At 42.2% G+C, this 24,500-nt stretch overlaps 1 protein-coding gene across 1 annotated transcript; it reads right to left on the bottom strand.

Annotated features, from left to right (window-relative positions):
• bcan (brevican) lies at positions 1-23,988 on the bottom strand. The gene is made up of 14 exons (XM_029451064.1): positions 23,871-23,988; positions 13,077-13,463; positions 12,449-12,623; positions 11,886-12,013; positions 9,448-9,741; positions 8,026-8,958; positions 6,838-7,614; positions 6,050-6,235; positions 4,246-4,356; positions 3,995-4,153; positions 1,888-1,970; positions 1,576-1,720; positions 1,296-1,478; positions 1-553 (listed from the first exon to the last, which is right to left on the bottom strand). Exons 1-14 carry the CDS (start codon positions 23,986-23,988, stop codon positions 432-434), a joined length of 3,801 nt encoding a protein of 1,266 aa, XP_029306924.1. The 3' UTR covers positions 1-431.
• Between the last annotated feature and the right edge of the window lie 512 nt (positions 23,989-24,500).

Below are 24,500 nucleotides of genomic sequence, written 5' to 3'. Positions count from 1 at the left end.
TGAAGCTTCAGCGAATGTTTAATTCTTTCTTTACTAAACTGCAAAGTGTCGTCAGCAGCGTGTTTAAAACATGTTCAAATGAAAAGGCTGGTTTCACTTCCGCCATCTTTAAAAACTGTTCAGTTTACCTGTAAAATGTCTGATTATGGGGGGGGGGGGGGGGGTAAGTCAAAAGATAAAAGAGGATATGATGTTCCATAACAAAGTTATTCTGGCGGCCATTTTTAATTCATCCATCCAGCCATTTTTTGACATCACTTTACTGAAAAATGCGTATTTGTTTTCCACGACTGCATGAACTGTGGCCTTGATACGTCTTTAATATTAAAGATTATATTCATACAGGTTAACTTAATGCAGAGACGGGGCTTAAAAGTCTTTTGAGACGCGAGAAAAGTGGGAACAGAGGAGGAGAAACATCGTTTTATTCTTCAGACATTCCACTTAATGTCCCAGAACAGCCGAGCTGCTTTCTCTGTGGCGGTGTCCATGACCTCCATGACCTCATGCTGGTCAGGAAGTGAGGTCACTGAGTCGTCTTCTGTCGAACGGACTGGAGGTGGGAGAAAAATAGAAAAGTAAAGGATTACAGTCGTTACTATCAAGGAGTTTTCTTTGCTTCTGAACCTCGACGCAGCAGAGCGAGAGATATCGTCTTTTTATTCCAGCCTTTCTTCTTCCTTGTCAAAATTTGGTGCCTACATTACCCACAATGCAACTCAACCACGGGCATTTTGTGTATTTGTGTGTGTTATGCTAAAAAACGTGGAAATGCCAAAAACCGCAGTTCCTCAAATGGCCACTTGAGGCTGAGTCTCCAGAGCTTCATGTTAAACTTTACAGCAGAAACAACTGTACAGGGGGTGAAGAACGTTATTATATCACTCACCAGTTCAAATGTATTTAAGGCTTAAAGTTATGCTTTATTAAGGGGCGTGACCGCTTTGAGTGACAGGTGCCTCCACAGGTCGCTAGCTGCTAGTCGGGCTCACCTCAGCTCCACGACAAACCACGACTTTGCCCATTTTTGGATGAGCCAGGAGTTCGGTGGAGTTTTACAACAGCTCTTGAAACCTTTGGGTGACGTCCATCTTTGATACCGTCTGTAAACCGACCTATAGACTGTAGGTTTTGCACAGCTCCCTCTAGAGCCACAAAAACTATAATTTTTACAGACTTTGATGTGGAAATCGGTGGCATTTCCGAGCACGCTCCCATCTTAGCCAACATTAGCTTGTGATTGTTTTTGTAATAAGAATGACGGCTCATGAAGGTCCAACAGTTAACGCACTCACTTGGGATGCAGGTAATCCGAGGCTCCTCCCAATGGCCGCCGTGCAGACACTTGATCACAGGGTTCAGTTTCTGCACGAAACCCTCCTCACAGAAGTAGCGCACCTTGGTGTTTGTCTCGTAACGCAACCGCTTCTTCCCAAACACCTTCGCATTGGGAACTTTGGGCGGCTCGCCACAAGATGCTGTCACAAAGAAGAACAATGGAGAGACGCCTCTGCCTCTTAGATCCTTCCCACCACAGGTGATTTAAAAATGAGACTTTAGAAAAGGTAAACTCACAGGCGCCCTTCTTGCAGGTGTAGGACAGGTGGTAGTTGCACGGCACGTCGCTCCAGCGGCCGCCGTCGTGCCACACCATCACCGCACAGTCCTCACCTGACAGGAAGTAGCTGTCAGGCTGACCTTTGTACCAGTTCTCAAAGAGCTGACGGAGACAGCAGCGCAGGTTAAAACTGAGTCACGTGAATTAAATTAAACTTCTTGAGCTGAATTTACCTGTTTTTGAATTGTTTCCTTTGATTTTTCTTTATGTGTTTTCTTTTTAAAACATCAAGTTTATTCACGAAGTAGAAAACAGAGTTATAGACTCACCAGAGGGTTCCCGTCCGACCAGCGGAAGTCTCCCTCGATGGTTCTGTCATTCAGTCCAATCCACTGATATTCTTTGTATTCGTCTGGAAATAAAAGGTATATATATATATATATATATACAGTATATACTGTATATATATATATATACAGTATATACTGTATATATATATATATATATATATATATATATATATATATATATATATATATACAGTATATACTGTATATATATATATATATATATATATATATATATATATATATATACAGTATATACTGTGTGGTAGTAAGTAAGTACCTGTAAGTAAATGTATATTTATAGCACCTTCCTACATCAGACGTCACATCACGTCACACAAGTGTATTTCAATTATAGACAAAAGAAGGAAGTATGGAAGCCCAGAAGGGACTTAATTATTGAAGATGACTTGATTTATTAACAGTAATGTAAACTTGAAAATGTTATTCTATAATAGCATTAGGAAATGTAATATATGTATGTTATTTGAGTAACATTTCAAATAAATGTCAATTTTCATTTTCATATGGTTAGAAATTTGAATTATTATTATTATTATTATTATTATTATTATATTATTTAATTGTCATAGAGCGCCCATACAAGTATGCAAAAATTAAAATGCACATTTATTTAAATTTATTCTCAAATAACACATATATATGTGGAAAACTTTAAAGTTTACATCATCATTTTAATAGAGTCCCCTCTGGGCTTCCATAAAGACATAAGATAGACATAATATAAAAGTAATAAATAACATTGAGATACACATTTATAAGCAGTATACAAAAATTTAGAGCATATATTATATATATATATATATATATATATATATATATATATATTATATCTAGATATAATAGATATATTATATATTAGATATAATGATCTAATATATCTATATATACTTATAGATATATATATATATAGTAAATATCTCTCTATACTATTACTATCTATACCTCTACTCTAATCGATATAATATCTATATCTATTATATATCAACATATATATCTTCTATATCGCTCGATCTTATCTCTCCTCGCTTTCATCTCTCATTTTCTCTATCTGTTTTATCTCCCGTATCTCTATCTATCTCTAGCTTATCTCTATAGATCTACATAATTATATTATAATCTCTATTTCTATATAGCTTTACATCTCTCTTTTCTATATCTCTATTTATCTACCTCTTATATTTCTCATATCTCTATCTTATCTCTCCTGCTCTCTATTTACTCTATCTCTATCTATTTCCTGTACTCATATATATCTATACTATATATATTATCTATACCGTATTTCTCTTTATCTATCTATTATATATAATATATATATATACTAATATATATTGTTTTTCACATTGAAATAAACTGATAAAATCTCCGCCTGTACAGATTTAAATGCTTCAGAAGTTTCTACAGTTTCTTTCCAACAGTCATCAGTTCTTACTCTCCACGGCCAGCACCACAGGAATGTCAGATAACATCTCAGCGGCTCGCTGGCAGACCAAACACCAACTTCAAAAAAACATTTTGACATTTTCTGGGAAAAAGCGGATTGAATAAAAGGGAAGACATGAATCGTTGTTGTGTCTCGTCGGGACGTGAGACGCCTCGCTGTGAAAACAAACTCACTTTGGATTTCGTCTGAATTAGAAGAAGGAAAGATCAGAAACATGATTCAAGTAAAGGTTTCATTATCCTTTAATCTGCAGATTATTCTCTGGATTCTTCGTTTGGTCAATAAAATGTCTGAAAATAAGTTTTTTAAATGTCTTTCTTTGTCCAAAACCCAAAGAAATTCCCTTTAATGTGATACAGAACAGAGAACAAGCTGGACATCTCCATATGGGAGGCTGAAAACAGCATTTAAAGACATTTTTGCACAAACAATTACTTTACCAACCGCTCCAATGGTGTTGCGTTCAAGGACGCCGCAACACCTGGTGAACGGCAGCTTTTCAGTTGAAAGAAACCAACGTCGTGCTTTTATATGTATTTTAACTATAATGTAAAGTTAACATTTAATGATCATGCTTAAGGCATTGTGCACGGTGTTCTCCGGGTGGGGGGGTGGGGTTACCATTGATGTAGTCTTGCTCCTCGGGGGTCATCAGCGACAGCAGGTGACCCCCACACATGCGACAGTGCTGCTCAGCCGCCTCCCAGCTCTGCCTCTTGGCAAAGTGGCGATAACAGAAGCTCTGAAACTTCTCCCAGCCGGGCTCACACACCTCCAGGTCTGCAGAGACGGAGCGAGAGAGAGGAACTGTTGGAGCGTGAACCACTAGAAGATTAAAAGTCTAGAAGTTTATGGAAAAGTTGACACTCAACCTGTTTGACACAAGTCTCCTCCGTAACCGGGCAAACAGATGCACCTCGTGGATTCACCGTCGACACAAGTGCCTCCGTTCAAGCACGGGTTCTGCAGGCAGGAGTCTGCAGCTGAGGGGGGACGGTTATTAACTCTTCATATCTCACACTCTTAAAACAATCATGAAACAATAAAGTTAGACTTTGTGCCACGTTTAGCTGCAACACCATGTTTTGTGCATCAACACAAAGGAAGTCAAAGATCCTCGAGATACAACAACAAGTCTCATTTGAACTGTTCCTCCCGGCTCCAGCAGAGGGAGCGCTCACATCAGGATCCACTCGCTGGAGTATATGCACAACAATCACAGAGAAGCAGACGCTGCGTTATGTGACGTAAATATGTATAAAGCAAACAGCAAAACACAGAAGTTAGATTTAGATAACATTAAACAATAAGATAAAGCCTGAACGTGTCGGATATTAAATGAATGATCTGATTGTAAACAGTAATGTAGTAAATGTAAAGGTGTAATAACTATATATATAATATATATATATATATATATATATATATATATATATATATATATATATATATACTGTACAGAGCTGTTTACAAGTACAATGAAGGTTTGGAAATTAATAATAATGAAATACTTTTAAAAAATTACTTTTGCAATGAGAAAGTAAATCTAACTTCTAACTTTTATTTCTAACAATAACAAAATACCTACTTTTTTAACACACGTATAACTTTATGCTTTGAGTCAGGGGTGGGGACCCTCCGGACCATTTGATCCTCGAGGTAATTCATAAACACACGCAAAGAAATCCACTAGAAAAATAAATAAATATCTAGACAGCAATAGACTGTTTTTCCTGGCCAAGGTCAGGGTCCCTGAACACAACACGAGCGGAACGTGTCGTCACGTGGTCACGTCATGTCAGAAAACTATATTAAACGAGACGGTCGTTGACGTCAGTGAACGCAGCATGGCGAGGAACAGAAAGCTGGATGTGGAATGTCACTTTCCAGGAGAAATGGACGAACGATTATTTCTTTGAGGAAGTTAAAGGCCAGTGTGTCGAGTTTGTGCGGACGTACTTGCGGTGATGAAAAAGGCTCTCAGTGCGTCCTTATAGCACGAAACATGTCAAACTGCACGAGCTAGAGGACGAGTGTTTGGATAAAGTTAACGCTCTTCGGTGGAGTTCGGCCCAACAAGCAGCTCTCTGCAGAGCGGAACATACAAACATGGACAGATAGAGAGGTAGACCCCCCCACCAAGAACAGACTGTCCCACCACTGCTGTGCAGTTATCACTGCCATGTGCAATACTCACTTTATTTATATCACTTGTACTTATATTATCTTTTATTCTATTTAATTATTGTGTTCTGCCTTTTTACTTCATGTGTTCTTTAAGTCAGCAATTATACATGATTTTGCATCATTTCTCTTTTGGTTCATCCAAAACAAACTTAATATGAATAAAAAAATACAATAAATAAAAAGACGATTTTATTTAAGTTTAAGACGTTGTTGGCGTTGAATAACAGAGGTGGTTTCTGAAACAATGTAAAAGCTATTAATAAAAGCCCTTCTTGTGTAACACAGCGAGGAGTGTGTGAGTTTACTGTGGGGGGGGGGAAGCTAATCTCTCTGTTGTGCTGACTCAGTTTGAGGTGTTAAATTGCAGCGTGCAGTAAAATCTCGCTCCTGATTTGATATTTTCAAAAACAGATGTCAGCGATAACACAGTAACAGCAGCTGTTCTGCTGTGAACCGTGCAGGTGCGACTTCTGCACGGAGCTCAGGTACCTGACATGTCTCCTGGTCTCACAGCAGAAACTTTAGCAGCGGGCAGAGACGCCGCCAGCGCAGAATACTCCGGGAACACGGTGGGAGCGGTGGCCGTCGGGCCGCTGGTTTCCTCCTCCGGATGCCATGTGCATAGTTTAACCGGAGGCTCGTCTGTGCTGGTCTCCCCCTCGCCTCCCTCTTGTTCTGTTCACAGTTTATTACACGTTCACAGGTTGTTTCTAAATGCAGCAACACAACTTCAGGTGACGAAGACAAAGGACCATTTTTAGGTCTGTCTGCATGAGGTTAGTGATGCACTCCGACCCCTAGTGGCAGACACTGGTATTACAACAACAAACACTTCCTGACAAAAGAACTTTACCTGGAACTGTTTTCTCAGATTACATTTTTTCTAAGAAATTTAAAAATATTATCCTGATGTAGAAAACAAATCAGCAGAATTTTTTTTATCATTACCTTTCAGGGCTTCCATACAAAAAATATGAATAATTTAAATGATTTTATTGATTAATTGTTTAGTGTATCAAACATCAGAAAACAATAATTAAAAAACGTCTTCAAATATCTTTTTTTGTCAAACCAACAATTTAAAAACCAAAAATATCCAGTAAACTAAAATGTTTGCTAGAAAAACAACTTTTTACTTGATTGAATTCATGACAGTTAATCAATTATCAAAATACTTATTACTTACTTATTGTCATTTAACTAATTAAAGTAATCGTTGGTATAGTTTCGTGTGAGAAGGTCACCAGGGTGAGTGTTACCTGGACCTGGACACTCACCATGGACGCTGCTGTCGGGGACCTCAGACGCGACCTCCTGCTCCTTTGGGACGTCACCAGATTCCTCGGCCACGGGAGGCTCGGCGCTGTATTCCAGATCAGAGCGAGACTCCTGCGGTGTGGAGGAGGACGGCTCTGGTTCCCAGCCGGGGCTGAGAGTCAGACGAGGGATCAGAGTGATTTTCACATGTGACGGAGGAGGAGCTTCAGTGGCATCCTCGCCGTCTGCTCCCTCTGAAGTGTGGTCCGCTGAGAGAGTCGGGTCTGTCCACGGGACTCCTGGTGTCACCTCCGCGCTTTCTCCTGAAGATTCACCGGATCCCTCTCCGGCATCTCGATCCCCGTCTGTGATATTTTGGGCGAGGAACACGTCTCCTAATCCCTCCTGTTCAAGCTTGTCCTGCACGTCCTCCAGAGGTTCGGCCCCAGAGGAAGTGTTGCTTTCAGATATGAAGGTTATAACCTCTGTTGAGCTGGTGTCCGCCTCCACTGAAGAGGGAGACAGGGTTACAGAAGCAGAGGATGTCAACAAGGTGACCGGATCCATGTTCAGGACCGGAGCGTCCACACCGGAGGCCTCTGTGGCCGTGATGACCTCTGTGGCCGTGATGACCTCTGTGGCCGTGATGACCTCTGTGGCCGTGATGACCTCTGCTGTGGAGGTTTGTGCAGGATGTCCGTCATCTGTTGCCTCCTCTGAAGTGCTGGAGTCCTCATGATCGCCCGGCATGGACGCCTCCACAGTTACACCCGAGTGCTCCGGGGTGGGATCATAACCTGCAGAGAAAACAGATCATCGCAAAATATATGTTAAAGATATCAGCAGGAAACATAAACAAAGATGAAAACGATGAATATTCGGTGTTGGACAGAAGAAGACGGAACGTGATGCTCCCGTGAACATCTATTTCATTTTCTATATATCTGCTGGTAATTCTATTTTTCTTCTGTTCTTCTGTCCAGTAGTTTGTATCTTCTGGATGTGCTTACTGTAGTAATAATGAATAATAATAATAATAAGAATAATAAGAATAATAATACTTTATAATAATAAAGTAGTGACTGCTGCTGTTTTGTTAGTATTTAAACTATGGAACACATTTGGAACTGTGTGTCGCCAGAGCCTCAATAAAAACTCAAAAAGGAAACGTCTGAAGACTCTGGACTAAGTTTAACCTTCAGACTGACCCGACTCAGACGTGGGGAGCGATTCAGTTTGTGTTTCCTCCTCCACAAGAGGATTCACACTCTCCTCTCCAGACTCCTCTTCAGTTGGATGGTTCTCAGGCGTGCTGTTATCAAAAGATGGCAGCAGCGTGGAGGAGAGAACATCTGTTTCCTCGCTGTGCGGGGAAGCAGTCACCGCTAACATCTCCTCCAAAGGACCCGCGCTGGCCTCTTCTGGCTGCGTCGACACATCGGGAGCGGTGCTCGAGTAGACGATGAGATCCAGGTGGACACCAGGAGTGTGGCCCTCGTGTAAAACAGGAAGGTCGCCCTCCTGAGGAACCTCCGGGGAGCTGCTGAGGAGCTCATTTGCATCGGCTCCAGATGTTGCACTGACAGCTGGAGTAGTTTCAGTCACAGAAGTGTGATGCCCCTCGCTCTCCTCGCTCTCCTTGCTCTCCTTGCTCTCCTCGCTCTCCTCGCTCTCTGCAGCTGTCACATCAGTTGTGGGTGAAGTGGAGACTTCGCCAACAGTTACTCCTCCGTCGGTCTTTGGAGAAGGACGTGCGTGAGACTCTTCATGGTGCGTGTCTGTGTTTTCCTCAGGTGCAGGGTGGGAGGACTCTGGGTAGCTGGTCTTCTCCATCACCTCCCAGGTGTTCTGCTCTGTGGACACGTGATGCTCAGACGGAGGAGTGACCGTCTGGCGCAGGCCGACCGTCCGCAGAGCTTCCTTGTCATGACCCGATGTTATGGGCTGAGCCTCCGCGGGCTCCTGCTTGACAGGATTGGCCGTATGGGCATGCTGGACCTCTTCGTCCCCCTTTGCCGTCGCCTCGCTCTGGATGAACTCCTCCTCTGCAGGATTAGTTAAGAAAACAACGTCCTGGCCAATGTCCTCCGGCTCAGTGGCAAGGAAACCGTGAGGAGATTGTGTGTAGTGGCCGTCATCGCCTGGAATAAAGAGCAGAACATCCAGGATCACCACACACCGTGTTATATACCGCTTATGTTGCTAAAGGTGAACAATGACTGTTAACTGGACGAAGCAGAATTCTCCTGGGAATGCACAGATACTGTGTGTGTGTGTGTGTGTGTGTGTGTGTGTGTGTGTGTGTGTGTGTGTGTGTGTGTGTGTGTTCTACCACTTATTAAAGGAACAGTATAACTACTCGCCCCCGTGTTACCTTGAATTCTTGAAGAAAACTTTTTCTCTCATGGCTCCAAACGAAGAACCACAGCCTAACCCTAACAACTGAGAATATTGTTGATGATTTGAATCTGAAAACATCTGTTTGCTGTGAAACCTCTCGTTTAATCCAGTCCCATCGCACTACGTCACAAACACATGCCTCTTTTACTAAAACCTTATTTAATAATAATGAAACACGTTGCTCGTCTGTGTGAGTCCAAAGTGTTTGTGACACACGTCTGCTCTCTTACTTCTGAAGCAGTAGACGTCGTGCTGAGTGTGAGCCTCGGGGAAGCCCGTCTGGTTGCTGTAGCGATACACAGTTCTGACCCCGGGGTCTCCGCCTCCACAGCGCTCTCTGGGGGTGACGATGGGGTAGCGCACGCTCCCGTCCGCCAGCCAGCCTGGGCTGCAGAGGTTCAGCCCGTCATTCCAGGCTGCGTACAGCTGAGCGGTGGTGACCAGCTCCGCCCCGTGGCTCAGGCAGAAGGCTTTGGCCTCCCAGAAGGTGAAGCGCTGGGGGGCGGAGTCATGGAACACTTCACCTGTGCACAGAGAGAGAGACAGGTGCTCTGGTGAGCTGTTCATATTTGACTCATTAGCTGCTGTGAAGGCACACAGGGCGAGTAACCCGTTAGCACGTCATTACATGTACATCGTTAAATGACCAGATGAATGTTACTGAGAAGGAAATATGTAGGAAGTGATTTGATGTGTTGCTTTGCATCTTGTCATCGTGCACAAATCATTTCTGGACATGAGTCAGCAAAGCCGCCGGGACTAATTTGAATCAAGATCATTTGGCAGAACGCCATTTTTTGTCTCGTCTGCCAATCAAAAGAAGGCGGGAGGCCATTCAGGGGAAACCAAACAACGTGTTCCTTCCTTCTCTGACGTCACTGATCCGTGTGCAGCTTGTTTACCTGCAGAGAACCACCTGAGGAAACATCTAGCTCTAACGCCCAGTTTAAAACGTTTACGTTAGATTAAAACTAACGACATTACTTGTTACCTTGTTAACAGGGAACTTCACAACACTGTGCGTCAGCAGAGCAGCAGGTTGTAAGCAAAGAGAGTGAACTACATCACAGCCACGTTCATGTGTGTTTATGCATTTATTCACTTTCCTCCAGGTGCCCGGCAGCGAGACGATGAAGTGTTTTGAATGTTTGTAAACCAGGGACGTGCGGTCAGGGGAGGCAGAAAGAGTCAGTGCCTCCCCAGCCATGAACCTCACCGCACGTCACTGTGGTAAACAGACTCAGAGTTGCTCAAACATAGAAATTCATAAGAAGCTGTTTTGTTGTGTTGATTTCTTTCCCTGTTGTGTTTGTCTCAGTTCTCTTAGTGTGTTTGTTAAATGCTGTGAGTGTGTAAACATCTGTATTCTGTGTCATCACATCATGTTCGGTCCCTTTTCCTTTGGGTCGTAACACCAAACTGCAAACAGAACATTCTTTATGGAGCTGACGCGAAAACAAACGTTCGACATAAAGTCTGAAAGCTGAAGTTTCATTGTATGTTGTAGCTTTTTGAGTTCATTGAAACTAAGCGGCCGAAACCAGGAAGAAATGAGAGGAGTAGACAAACGGTGCTCACGCTGAGCATACGTAGAGTACGTGGGTACGTGTTTACAATCTGCACTCATAATGTTTCAACTCCAGCAAATCAAACTGGAGACTAAAATGTTTTAATCTATATAAATATATATAAATGTTATAAATGTAATGATATTTAGATGTATTACTTATAGTGACTTACAACCAGCTTGTTATAATAATAATAATAATAATAATAATAATAATAATAATAATAATAATAATAATAATAATAATAATAATAATAATAATAAATAATAATAATAATGATAATAATGATATTAATAATAATATTAATAATGATATAATAATAATAATAATAATAATAATAATAATAATAATATAATAATGATAATAATAACATTAATAATGATAATAATAATAATAATAATGATAATAATAATAATGATATTAATATTAATATTAATAATAATATGATAATAATAATGATATAATAATAGATAATAATATATAACTAATAATATGATAATAATTAATAATAATAATACTAAGATAATAATAATAATAATAATATAATAATAATAATAATAATAATGATATAATAATATAATGATAATAATATATAATATAATAATAATAATGTGATATAATAATATAATAATAATAATAATAATAATAATGATTGTATCAAGACAACATCAAATCAACAAAACAATTTAATACCTAAACATACATAATCTTTTTATCTAGTATATTATTGTAGTATTTAATCAGGAATTTCATTACTTTACTTAATATTCACATTAAAGCATTATAACTATATATAATTATAAATGATTATAATGTATTACAACTATGTGAATTAAAATACACTATATTGCTTGCAACAAAAATGAACTTATAAATCATTATAAAATGCTTATAATGTTATGATTATAGTTATTAAGTAGACCATATAATGAGTGCTACAGAGATATAGCAGATTATAATTCATTATACAGATGTGTTAAATGCATTACAGACACGGGCCTCATAGAACGTGTTACCAACAGGAATTTTAAATTTCAAAAAATGGCCGGGTCGTAACAAAATGAATAATACATTTGATAAATTCCTGTTGATCGTCTTACCAGCGATGTTCTCCACGTAGCAGTACACGTCATACAGCTCATCAGGCTCTAACAGTCCGTAGTTCCTCACTCCCGGCAATCCATCCATGTCCCCGAAACATCCCTCTCTGGGCATCTGGATGGGATATCTGTGGAGGGAACGTTGCATTGAAGCAGCAATTACTCCAAACATCTTCCATGTGCAGGTGTGCAGGTGTGCAGGTGTGCTGGTGTGCAGATGTGTGCAGATGTGCAGGTGTCACAGATGTGCAGATGTGTGCAGATGTGCAGGTGTCACAGATGTGCAGATGTGCAGATGTGCAGATGTCACAGATGTGCTGATGTGCAGATGTCACAGATGTGCTGATGTGCAGATGTGCAGGTGTCACAGATGTGCAGGTGTCACAGATGTGCTGATGTGCAGATGTGCAGGTGTCACAGATGTGCAGATGTGCAGGTGTCACAGGTGTGCAGGTGTGCAGATGTGCAGATGTGCAGGTGTCACAGGTGTGCAGGTGTGCAGGTGTGCAGATGTGCAGGTGTGCAGATGTGTGCAGGTGTGCTGTGTTGTGTCAGGCGCTCACCTCACTGAGTGGTCTGACAGCCAGCCTGCGTCACACTGCTCGTATCCGCTGTGGTAAGCGGCCATGAGCTGCTCTGGAGAAGCAATTTGAGCCCCGATCTCGTCGCAGGCCTCTCTGGCTCGCTCGAAGGTGAAGGCGTAGCGGCTGGAAGCATCACGGTAATGGAACACCACCCCTTTATAAAAACACAGCTTTATGAATGCTGTAGTGTTTAATGTGAGCATTCAAGAAGGAGCAGGGCAGTTACATGAAGTTATATAATTAATTGTGTTTGTAATCAGAAAAAACATTTCATTTAATTAAAGTTACGACTGAAAATGTTTCATCCAAATATATAATATGTAGAAGATGAGATTCATTCTGCTGCCCTGTTATAATCTTATAATATAATATAATCTTCACGTTCTATTGAAGATGTTTTAATAAAGGTTTGACAGTAAGTGATGAGTTCACGTTTCAGTTTTATTATCCAGTTTAAAATATTTGTTATAAAAGTAATTAAAATGTAATTAAATTATTCGACTTGTTGGATGCAATCACAGGAACACCTTCACGATGTCAAGAAGACACCTGAGGATGTTTAATATTGAAATATATTTATGCATTTTAGACGTAACATCTATCTGACCTTTGACCTTGACGTGAGCCACATCGTCGGCGTCCTCCAGGCCCTGCTGCACCTCGCAGCGGTAGAAGCCGGTGTCGTTCTGCCTCAGGCTCTCCAGCCGCAGCGTGAGGTCGGCGGGCGAGGAGGCGTAGTTGAGCAGCGAGGCTCGGTCTTTGTAGGCCTCGCTGACTCTCACCCGGTCGCCGCGGGCCACCAGGATCTCCGTCTCTCGGCCTTGAGTCAGAACGCTCCATTTGACCCGGGGGAGGGACAGCACGGCGTGGCGGCCGTTGGTGGAGGGGGACGGCGGCGGGTGAGCCAGAGACACCAGGCAGGGTAACGTCAGAGAGCCGCCCAGCACAGCAGCCTCCGTGGAGGGGATGGTCACCTGCAGAAGCTTCGAGTCATCTGAGGAGAAGATTTATTACTCTCATGACGAGCCGCCACGTTAGCCTAGCTTAGCATAAAGACTGGAAGCAGGGGGGAAAGCTAGCCGCATATTCTCCTCACATAGTGCAAATACAAGACTTTAGGCATACTAGATGTCCAAGATCTGACAATTAAAACCACATTATTGACACAAACTTTATATACGTACTATACAAGAGCCACACGACAGCTGCAGCGGTGCTCGGAGCTAATGCCACGTGTGGAATCTAGCAGGTTTAATATTTACAATGTTTACCATCTTAGTTTTGCACGTTTGCACATTTACTAATGAGTATTAAACACAAAGCGCGGCTGAGGCTGACAGGTATTAGATTATAAAACAAAGTGCTGAGTCATCACGATATATAACAGGAAGTCTGCACCACACTTCATGACACGTTTCCATTTTACCAAAAAGATTTCAAACTCATGGTGAGGAAAAGTCAGGCGCTCACCTGGGAACATGAATATAATAATACCAAATGGAGAGTTGTTATCAGGATGTTTGTCTTAAAGGCACAATCTAATAATCCCTCTTAATCTTCACCCAGAGGAGTCAAATGCAAATATAGCGAAGTGAAACGCCAACTAACTGAGGTCGGCTGGCGAGCACCGAAGCCCTGAGAGGAGGGGGGGGGGTCTAACAGTTGTACATTCATTAGTGTTCCTAACGTCGGTAAACCTTGTTAAGTCTGTTGTATTTATGAAGGTGTCACATAAACATAAAGTTTCTCTTCTCCCGTATTATATCTGCAGCATGTTGTTAGCATGTTGTTAGCATGTTGTTCCTCCTTCCTCCTTCCTCCTGTGCCGTATGTGATGAAGACTGTCGATCCCTCAACACAACTAAAGCAAATACATTCAGGCAAAACACTCGGACGCCCTTGAAAACAGCCTCCAGAGAGAGAGAGTCAGCAAAACAATGACAACAGCAAATGATTAAACAGCACCCCCCGCTGGGCCCTTAAAGGTCAGAGGTTCATGTGTGATTTAATGGAGGAGTGGGAGTCAGAAGGGAGGAGGGAGGGAGGCAAGAGGGAGGAGAGAGGAGGGAGGAGGGAGGAGGGAGGAGGGAGCGAGTATTAGTGGCTGTAGGGTAGTGCAGGTAGAGTAAGGGCGGCTTCTTTTTCTTGTCTTATCCTATTCTACTTGTTACGTTTGTCTGTCTTTCTCTTTTCTCTCTTCTCTCCTTTTTTGCTTCTTTCTTCTCTTCTTTCTTTCTTCTTCTCTCTTCTTCGTCTTTTCTTTCGTCTTCTGCGTTTTCTTCTTCGTTCTTCTCTCTTCTATCTCTTTTTCCTCTCTCTTCTCTCTTTTCTTTTCTCTTCTTTTCTTCTTTTTCTTTCTTTCTTTCTTCTTTCTTCTCTTCTTCTTTCTTTTCTTTCCTTCTCTCTTGCTTCTCTTTCTTCTCTCTCTCTCTCTCCCTTCTGTCCTTTGAGGGCAAGGACGCAGTCAGGGAGGAGAAGAGACAGAGGCACACAGCAGCGCAGGAAGAGGCAACATCCAGTCTGTGGGGGGGGGGGATGTTGAACTTGATTATGACAAGAACAATCTGGATACAACAGTTTGGTTTTATTTAAAAAATACGTATTTGCTGCTGGGAATAGTGTTTCCCTAATTAAAAGTAACACAAAGTCAGAACTCCAGGACGCCGGTTATATAAATAATAATAAAACTATTTTATTTATAATTACATTTAAAAACTAGAAGAAGTGAAATATGCGTTTTGTTGTTGCTTCATGAGACTCCCTGTCTGAGGACAGTTAGCCTAGCTTAGCACACACACACACACACACACACACACACACACACACTCACACACACTCACACACACACACACACACACACACAATTATACTACAGCCAGAATCTCAAAATATTGAATTATTATTACAAACAACAAACTAATTAATTAGATCAAATCTTTTTTTCACCGTCGTGATGCAGATTTAAATAATTCGATCAATAATCAAAATGTAATTAAAACTATAGCTGTACAAGTTAAAGTGAACGAAGCGAGTAAAATATCATTAAAAGAAAAACAAAACTACAACAGAGTGAAATGGAAAAATACATATTTATAAAATATTATAATTTGTGTAAAACAGAATTTATAAAGGATTAAAGATTATAAAATACTTAAATATTTAAACCCCTCTCTGGGAACCATCACCTTATCGTGGTGGAGAGGTTTGTGTGTCCCTATGAACCTGAGAGCTGTGTTGTCTGGAGCCTAGTGCTCCTGGTAGGGTCTCCCAAGGCAAATTGGTCTCAGGTGAGGGGCCAGACTAAGAATGGTTCAAAAACGACTTCATGAAAGAAAGGAAAAGGAAAGGAGAGACCCTGCCCGGAGGAAGCCCGGGGCCCCCGTCTGGAGCCAGGCCCAGAGGGAGGGCCCGACAGCGAGCGCCTGGTGGCCGGGTTTGCCACGGAGCCCGGTCGGGTACAGCCCGAAGAAGCTACGTGGTGCCTCCCATCCATCCATCCTGTGGGCCCACCACTCATGGGAAAAACCGCTGGGGTCGGGTGCGCTGTCACATGGGTGGCAGTGATGGTCAGGGACCTCGACGGACCAGACCCGGGCAGCAGAGGCTGGCTCTGGGGACGTGGAACGTCACCTCTCTGTGGGGGAAGGAGCCGGAACTAGTGCGGGAGGTGGAGCGCTACCAGTTAGATCTGGTGGGGCTTACCTCCACGCACAGTCTTGGCTCTGGAACCGTACTCCTGGATAGGGGTTGGACTCTATTCTTCTCCGGAGTTGCCCAAGGTGTGAGGCGTCGGGCCGGGGTGGGGATACTCACTAGCCCCCGGCTGAGCACCGCTATGTTGGAGTTTATCCCGGTGGACGAGAGGGTCGCCTCCCTACGCCTTCGGGTTATGGGGGGGAAAACTCTGACTGTTGTTTGTGCCTATGCCCCAAACCGCAGTTCTGAGTATTCGGCCTTCTTGGAGACCCTGAATGGAGCCCTGCAGGGGGCTCCAGTAGGGGACTCCGTAGTCTTGCTAGGAGACTTCAACGCACACGTGGGAAACGATGGAGACACCTGGAGAGGCGTGATTGGGAGGAAGGGCCTCCCTGATCTAAACCCGAACGGTCGTTTGTTATTGGACTTCTGTGCTAGCCATGGAATGGCCATAACAAACACCATGTTCGAACATAAGGATGCTCATAAGTGCACGTGGTACCAGAGCACCCTAGGCCAAAGGTCAATGATCGATTTCGTAATCGTATCATCTGACCTGAGGCCGCATGTTTTGGACACTCGGGTGAAGAGAGGGGCGGAGCTGTCGACTGATCACCATCTGGTGGTGAGTTGGATCAAGGGGTGGGGGAAGACTCTGGACAGACCTGGTAAACCCAAACGGGTAGTGCGGGTGAACTGGGAACGTCTGGAGGAAGCCCCTGTCCTGGGGATCTTTAACTCACACCTCCGGCGGAGCTTTTCAGCCATCCCTGTGGAGGTTGGGGGCATTGAACCTGAGTGGGCGATGTTCAAAACCTCTATTGCTGAAGCTGCGGTGATGAGCTGTGGTCTCAAGGTCTTAGGTGCCTCAAGGGGCGGTAACCCTCGAACACCGTGGTGGACCCCGGTGGTCAGGGAAGCCGTCCGACTGAAGAAGGAGTCCTTCCGGGTTATGTTATCCGGGAGGACTCCGGAAACAGTTGCAGGGTATCGAAGGACTAGAAGGGCGGCAGCTTCTGCCGTATCAGAGGCAAAGCAGCGGGTGTGGGAGAAGTTCGGAGAAGCTATGGAGAAGGACTTTCGGTCGGCACCAAGGTGCTTCTGGAAAACCATCCGGCACCTCAGGAGGGGGAAGCGAGGACCATCCAAGCTGTGTACAGCAAGGGTGGGACCCTGCTGACTTCAACTGAGAAGGTTATCGGCCGGTGGAAGGAGCACTTTGAGGAACTCCTGAATCCGACTAACACGCCCTCTATGGTTGAGGCAGAGCTGGAAGCTGATGGGGGATCATCGTCAATTTCCCTGATGGAAGTCACTGAGGTAGTCAAACAACTCCACAGTGGCAAAGCCGCAGGGGTTGATGAGATCCGTCCAGAAATGCTGAAGGCTTTGGGTGTTGAGGGGCTGTCTTGGTTGACACGCCTCGTCAACATTGCGTGGAAGTCTGGGACAGTGCCTAGGGGTTGGCAGACCGGGGTGGTGGTTCCCCTATTTAAAAAGGGGGACCAGAGAGTGTGTGCCAACTACAGGGGTATCACACTTCTCAGCCTCCCTGGTAAAGTCTACTCCAAGGTACTGGAAAGGAGGGTTCGGCCGGTAGTCGAACCTCTGATTGAAGAGGAACAATGCGGATTCCGTCCTGGTCGTGGAACAACGGACCAACTCTTCACTCTCGCAAGGATCCTGGAGGGGGCCTGGGAGTACGCCCATCCGGTCTACATGTGTTTTGTGGATCTGGAGAAGGCAGTATGACCGGGTCCCCCGGGTGATACTGTGGGAGGTGCTGCGGGAGTATGGGGTGAGGGGGTCACTTTTGAGGGCCACCTGTACGCCCAAAGCGAGAGTTGTGTCCGGAATACTCGGCAGTAAGTCGGACTCGTTTCCAGTGAATGTTGGCCTCCGCCAGGGCTGCGCTTTATCACCAATCCTGTTCGTGATTTTCATGGATAGGATATCGAGGCGTAGTCGTGGAGGAGAGGGGTTGCAGTTCGGTGACCTGAGGATCTCATCGCTGCTCTTTGCAGATGATGTGGTCCTTATGGCATCATCGGTCTGTGACCTTCAACAGTCACTGGATCGGTTCGCAGCCGAGTGTGAAGCGGTTGGGATGAGGATCAGCACCTCCAAATCTGAGGCCATGGCTCTCAGCAGGAAACCGGTGGATTGCCTACTCCGGGTAGGGAATGAGCCATTACCCCAAGTGAAGGAGTTTAAGTACCTCGGGGTCTTGTTTGCGAGTGAGGGGACAATGGAGCGAGAGATTGGCCGGAGAATCGGAGCAGCGGGGGCGGTATTACAGTCACTTTAACCGCACCGTTGTGACGAAAAGAGAGCTGAGCCAGAAGGCAAAGCTCTCAATCTACCGGTCGATCTTCGTTCCTACCCTCACCTATGGTCATGAAGGCTGGGTCATGACCGAAAGAACGAGATCACGGGTACAAGCGGCCGAAATGGGTTTTCTCAGACGGGTGGCTGGCGTCTCCCTTAGAGATAGGGTGAGAAGCTCAGCCATCCGTGAGAGACTCGGAGTAGAGCCGCTGCTCCTTTACGTTGAAAGGAGCCAGTTGAGGTGGTTCGGGCATCTAGTAAGGATGCCACCTGGGCGCCTCCCTAGGGAGGTGTTCCAGGCACGTCCAGCTGGGAGGAGACCCCGGGGAAGACCCAGGACTCGGTGGAGAGATTATATCTCCTCTCTGGCCTGGGAACGCCTCGGGATCCCCCAGTCGGAGCTGGAGGATGTGGCCCGGAGAAGGGAAGATTGGGGTTCCTTACTGGAGCTGCTGCCCCCGCGACCCGATCCCGGATAAGCGGTAGACGATGGATGGATGGATGGATAAATATTTAAACCACTAAGAGCAACTAAAGGCTGTGTGTGTGTGTGTGTGTGTGTGTGTGTGTGGTGTGTGTGTATGAGTGTGTGTGTGTGTGTGTGTGTGTGTGTGTGTGTGTGTGTGTGAGTGTGTGTGTGTGTGTGTGTGTGTGTGTGTGTGTGAGTGTGTGTGTGTGTGTGTGTGTGTGTGAGTGTGTGTGTGTGTGTGTGTGTGTGTGTGTGGTGTGTGTTGTGTGTGTGTGTGTGTGAGTGTGTGTGTGTGAGTGTGTGTGTGAGTGTGTTGTGTGGAGTGTGTGTGTGTGTGAGTGTTTGTGTGTGGTGTGTGGTGTGTGTGTGTGTGTGTGTGTGTGTGTGGTGTGTGTGGTGTGTGTGTGTGTGTGTGTGTGTCCTTGGCGCTCAGACTTCAGGAGCTGCAGAGTGTGAGCTGAATTCTGATCATCAGCTGCTTGTGTCCGACGCTACATCCTCTCCTCTGTGTTCTATCCTGCTTTTCCGTTCTCGTATTGTAATCCTGTTTTCCTCTGTTTCTCACAACAAACACGGCGACAAACTGAGAGAACAAGCTGCTCGACGCCACCGACAAACTTCAACAAGCCTCAAACTCTCAACGCTTTATTTAACTTGTGCATAACAATGCACAAACAATACACGTATTGTTTGTGCATTGTTTGATTGACAGGTCTAATAATTAAGACTTCACTAAGAACAGAAAAGCCAGAGAGGAACCCAGTCTCTGTCTGTCCCCGCGTCACTTACCACACCTGTAGTTCTGTGGAAGAAGCAGGAAGTGGCCAGCGCCTCACCTGCAGGAACTACAAATCCACACCTGTAAATCTTTACTGACAGCAGCAGAGCGGAAAGGATCCTGCACATTACAGAATGCTACTGCAGTGTTCCCGTAGCAACAAGACGTTCAAATACAATATATAGTTAACGGTGCAGGAATTTTGTTTTGTTGTTAAAGAATTGGTTGATAAGACTCAGCTGTTCCAGACAAAAGAGAGAGAGAGAGAGAGAGAGAGAGAGAGAGAGAGAGAGAGAGAGAGAGAGAGAGAGAGAGAGACCCAGAGAGAGAGAGAGAGAGAGAGAGACAGACAGAAGAGAGAAAGAGAGAGATAGACAGACAGACGACAGACAGAAAGACATACATACAAGACGATATATAAGAGACAAACATATAGAGATACAGACCGAGAGATAGACATATAGATATACATTAACGACATATGATAGAGAAAGATACAGAACAGACAGACATAACAGACAGAAATACAATACCACATACAGATAAGATATACAACAGATAGAGAGACAGACATAGAGAGATACAGGACAGATATAAGAGACCGACATAGCCTAACAGACATACAGATAGAGAGATAATAGAGAGTAGAGAGATAAGATATAGAGAGAGAGATTAGACATAACGACAGACAGAATACATACAGATCTATAGGATATAGAAGATATAGAGAGAGATAGACATACAGAGATAGATATAGAACGCATACATATATATAGTACGAGAGAGAGAAAGAGAGAGAGATGCGAGAGAGAGATAGATAGAGACATACAGATAAGATATAGTAGAGAGGGATAGAGATATACCTAGAGAGAGAGAGAGAGAGAGGACATACCGACCGATATAGATGGAGAGAGAGAACAAGAGAGATATAGATATATATAGATATATATATAGCATATAATAGAGAGACAGACAGATTACATAGATTGATACATAGAGAGTACCACATAGAATATACATATATAGTGAGAGATACAGAATATATACATATAGATTTAATACATGATTTAAAGATACATATAAGATATATATATTAGATATAATATATATATATATATGATTTCTTTATAGAACCATATAATATACATAGACCACTACATATAGATCTATATATAGATTATAGATACATACTACATACTAACATAAGACATACATACATATATTTATAGACAAACAATATTAGATACAGACATAGATAGATAACATAATATAGATATATATGATACCTAATATAGACATACACTATACATACAGACATACAGATATATATAGATATATATATTATATATATATATATAGATATACATCCATACAACATACATACATACATACATATAAGATCTATAGAGATATATATAGATATTACTACAACATAGAGGATATACATACATAACAGATAGCTAGATATATATATATATATAATATATATATTATTATATATATAAACAGGACATACATAATATATATGAGTATACCTACATAGAGACATATATATATATATACATAGTCATAACATTATATATATATATATGATATATGATATTTATGATATAGACAACCGACGAGTATAGTATATATACTAACATATATATACCTATCTAGATATATACTACCTACATATATATATATATATACATACATACATACCTTATACTCTACATACAGATATATATACCGATATACCAATACATACATATATACATCTACATTACATATAGAATACATACATACGATACATATTATATTATATACATATAACAAGTACAAATATATATATATATAATTTATAGTAGATATATATATATTTTTATATATATATCTAGACATATATACCATATATAGACATACATATATAGATAGATATATATACATACAACATATATACGATATCATACATATATATCATATATACTTACATACATATATATATACCTTATACATCATATATATCATTATATATAATATATAGATAGATAGATAGCCCTACATACAGTACAGACCGATATACATATACCTACATATATATATACATATACAAGCATGATATATAGAATATATAGTATATATATACAATACATACGACATACATATAGACATATAATACCATATATTACATACATATTACATATATATATATATACATATAATACAGATATATATACATAACCGACAATACAAGACATATAGCATATATACATAGATATATATACTATACATAACGATATACATATATCTATATATATATAACATTATATATAGATATATACAATAGCATACATACCTACATAAACATATATACTATATACATATATATAGATAACATCTACAATACAATTACCGCATGATATATTATATGATCTACCCTATAACAATATATATATATACATATACCTACATATGATATCTATATATTACCTATGCTATATATGGATAATACGTACAATATCAGATATATATACAACATACAGATATATTATATATACATACATACATACAGATATACATAGACGATACCATATATATATATATATACATACATAACATATTACATATATATATATATATACATATACAGATATTATATACAATAACATAGATATATATATATACATCTACATATATATATACAATATATGACCATATATATATATAAAATATATATATATATAGCAGAGTATGATAGCAGATGATATCCATACAAGACATATATATAGCTATACAGACCTAGCAAGACATATATACAATATACAATAACATATAGATATATATTGATACAAGACAATGACGATGAGACAATTAGACATTACATATATATATATATATGTTTTATATTATTTTGGTATATATTTTTTTGTACTCCTCCCAGTTGCAACATCATATTGCAAAAACAAGTGGCTTTAATAGGTCATTACTCACTTTCATCCCCCTCGATTTAACAGGCTTCGTATTTATGTGTTAAGGCTTCTATTAAGTGCAGGGTACGCCAAGAGACGAGGAGTGTTTGACCGTCATTTTTGCCAGGAAAGGTCATTTGAGGCTGGGAGGGAGAAGAGAGGAGGGAGGGGGGGTGAGGAGGAGGAGGGAGAGACATCTTAAAGGACCGCAGCAGCTTCGTGAGAGTTTGGCCGATGTGTCGCTCTCCCCAGTGTGTGTGATGAGAGGGCCACGAGGAAGTGCCAAAAACTGCTGTTCCTCCGATGTGGACTGGATGGAAGCTACACACACGTCTGCTTCTGTTGTTACGGATCTTAACAAGTATTTGCAATTCCACATGTTACTGCGGAGCAAATGCAACTTTTTGATCTTGTGTTGCAAAGATTGCGACGTAAAACGGTAGAAATATGGGTCGAGGTGAGATCCGATAAAAACGTTTATGACAGCTACTGGCAGACAATCCAAAACAAATGCTCAAAGGGGATACAAGGCCGCTGCAGGAGAGGTGTTTAACAACTGTGTTATTACACCTAAACAAAATATATTACAAAGACTTAGACTTTTTAATGCGGAAATATTACACATTATACGTTAGTAGCGGCCATTTTTATAACTCTGCAAGGTGTCTCAGTTCTGACTCCAAATAATTCCAAACTTTTAGTGAAGACACAATGTGCACACGGGAGGCAGGAGAGCTTGAAACGAGAACTTGATGTTCCATTTAGCACTATAACGCTCTAGGAATAACACGCTGCTAACACGCTGCAAACACGCCGCTAACATGCTGCTAACATGCTGCTAACATGCTGCTAACACGCTGCTAACATGCTGCTAACACGCTGCTAACACGCTGTATCACTATTATGTGTACAAATAATAAATATTTCTCTTAAACCTTTAATCCGGCTGTCACTCAAAATGTTTTTGCCTCCTTTGTAATTAAACGTGAAAACTAAACCTGAACATTTCAGCGAGAGATTCAAAGACATTATTTGATAAGTGGATTCAATACGAATCAATAAGTGCGAAGGAACCTGGTGACCTTTACTTCCAAGCCTCTCCGAGTCTTTCACACACCTCACAAAGCCGAACACAGCCTCCCTTGAATGGGAGGGGAAACCCCTCGTTGGACCAACCTGACGCCCCCCCACTTCCCCTGCGCTGCGTTCTCACAGCAAGGACCACCACCTCTGCAGCTCCTCCATCACGCCGGCCCACCAGTCCCACATCGCGCCACCTCCAACGGCTCGGCATGCATCCATCTCCAGGGGCAACCTGAACCCCCCCCCCCCCGACTGACACAATCTGACAGGAAGCAAGGAGCAGCCAGGGGGGGGAGACCTCTCAGAGAAAACACAGGCCGAGAGGAAGAAAGACCTCGAGCAGCATTATTAGCTGTACGCCGCCGACTAAAAGTTTTAAAGAAGTGACAACAACCATAAGCTACAAGACTCGTGTGTGTGTGTGTGTGTGCGTGTGTGCGTGTGTGTGTGTGTGTGTGTGTGTGTGTGTGTGTGTGTGTGTGTGCGTGTGTGAGTGTGTGTGTGTGTGTGTGCATGTGTGTGCGCGTGCTACAAGCTGATTAAGCAGAGTTGCTGTAAGCTTTAAGAGCTTATACCTCAGACGGGGTGACAAAAAGAAAACAACACAAACACAGTCTGCTCTCATTGTTCATGTTTCAGCGTTTACTCCTGTAATAGGAACATGAGCCTAATGTCAAATTCTTTCGATTGTGTTTGGTAACAATGAGGAAAGTTAGAGTCCAG

This window comes from Cottoperca gobio, chromosome 16, assembly GCF_900634415.1.
Source record: "Cottoperca gobio chromosome 16, fCotGob3.1, whole genome shotgun sequence".
NCBI lineage: Eukaryota > Metazoa > Chordata > Actinopteri > Perciformes > Bovichtidae > Cottoperca > Cottoperca gobio.
The sequence above is the reverse complement of the archived record's forward strand: the minus strand, read 5'-3'. Positions and strand labels throughout refer to the sequence as shown.

Excerpts from the sequence above, each read along its gene's own strand:
- bcan (XM_029451064.1), bottom strand. The coding sequence starts at position 23,988 with ATGCCGAGCCGTTGGAGGTGGCGCGATGTGGGACTGGTGGGCCGGCGT. Across the intron at positions 6,236-6,837 it reads CCCCGACAGCAGCGTCCATG|AACAAGAGGGAGGCGAGGGG; the intron begins GTGAGTGTCCAG and ends AACTGTGAACAG. Across the intron at positions 1,479-1,575 it reads CACCTGCAAGAAGGGCGCCT|CATCTTGTGGCGAGCCGCCC; the intron begins GTGAGTTTACCT and ends TCTTTGTGACAG.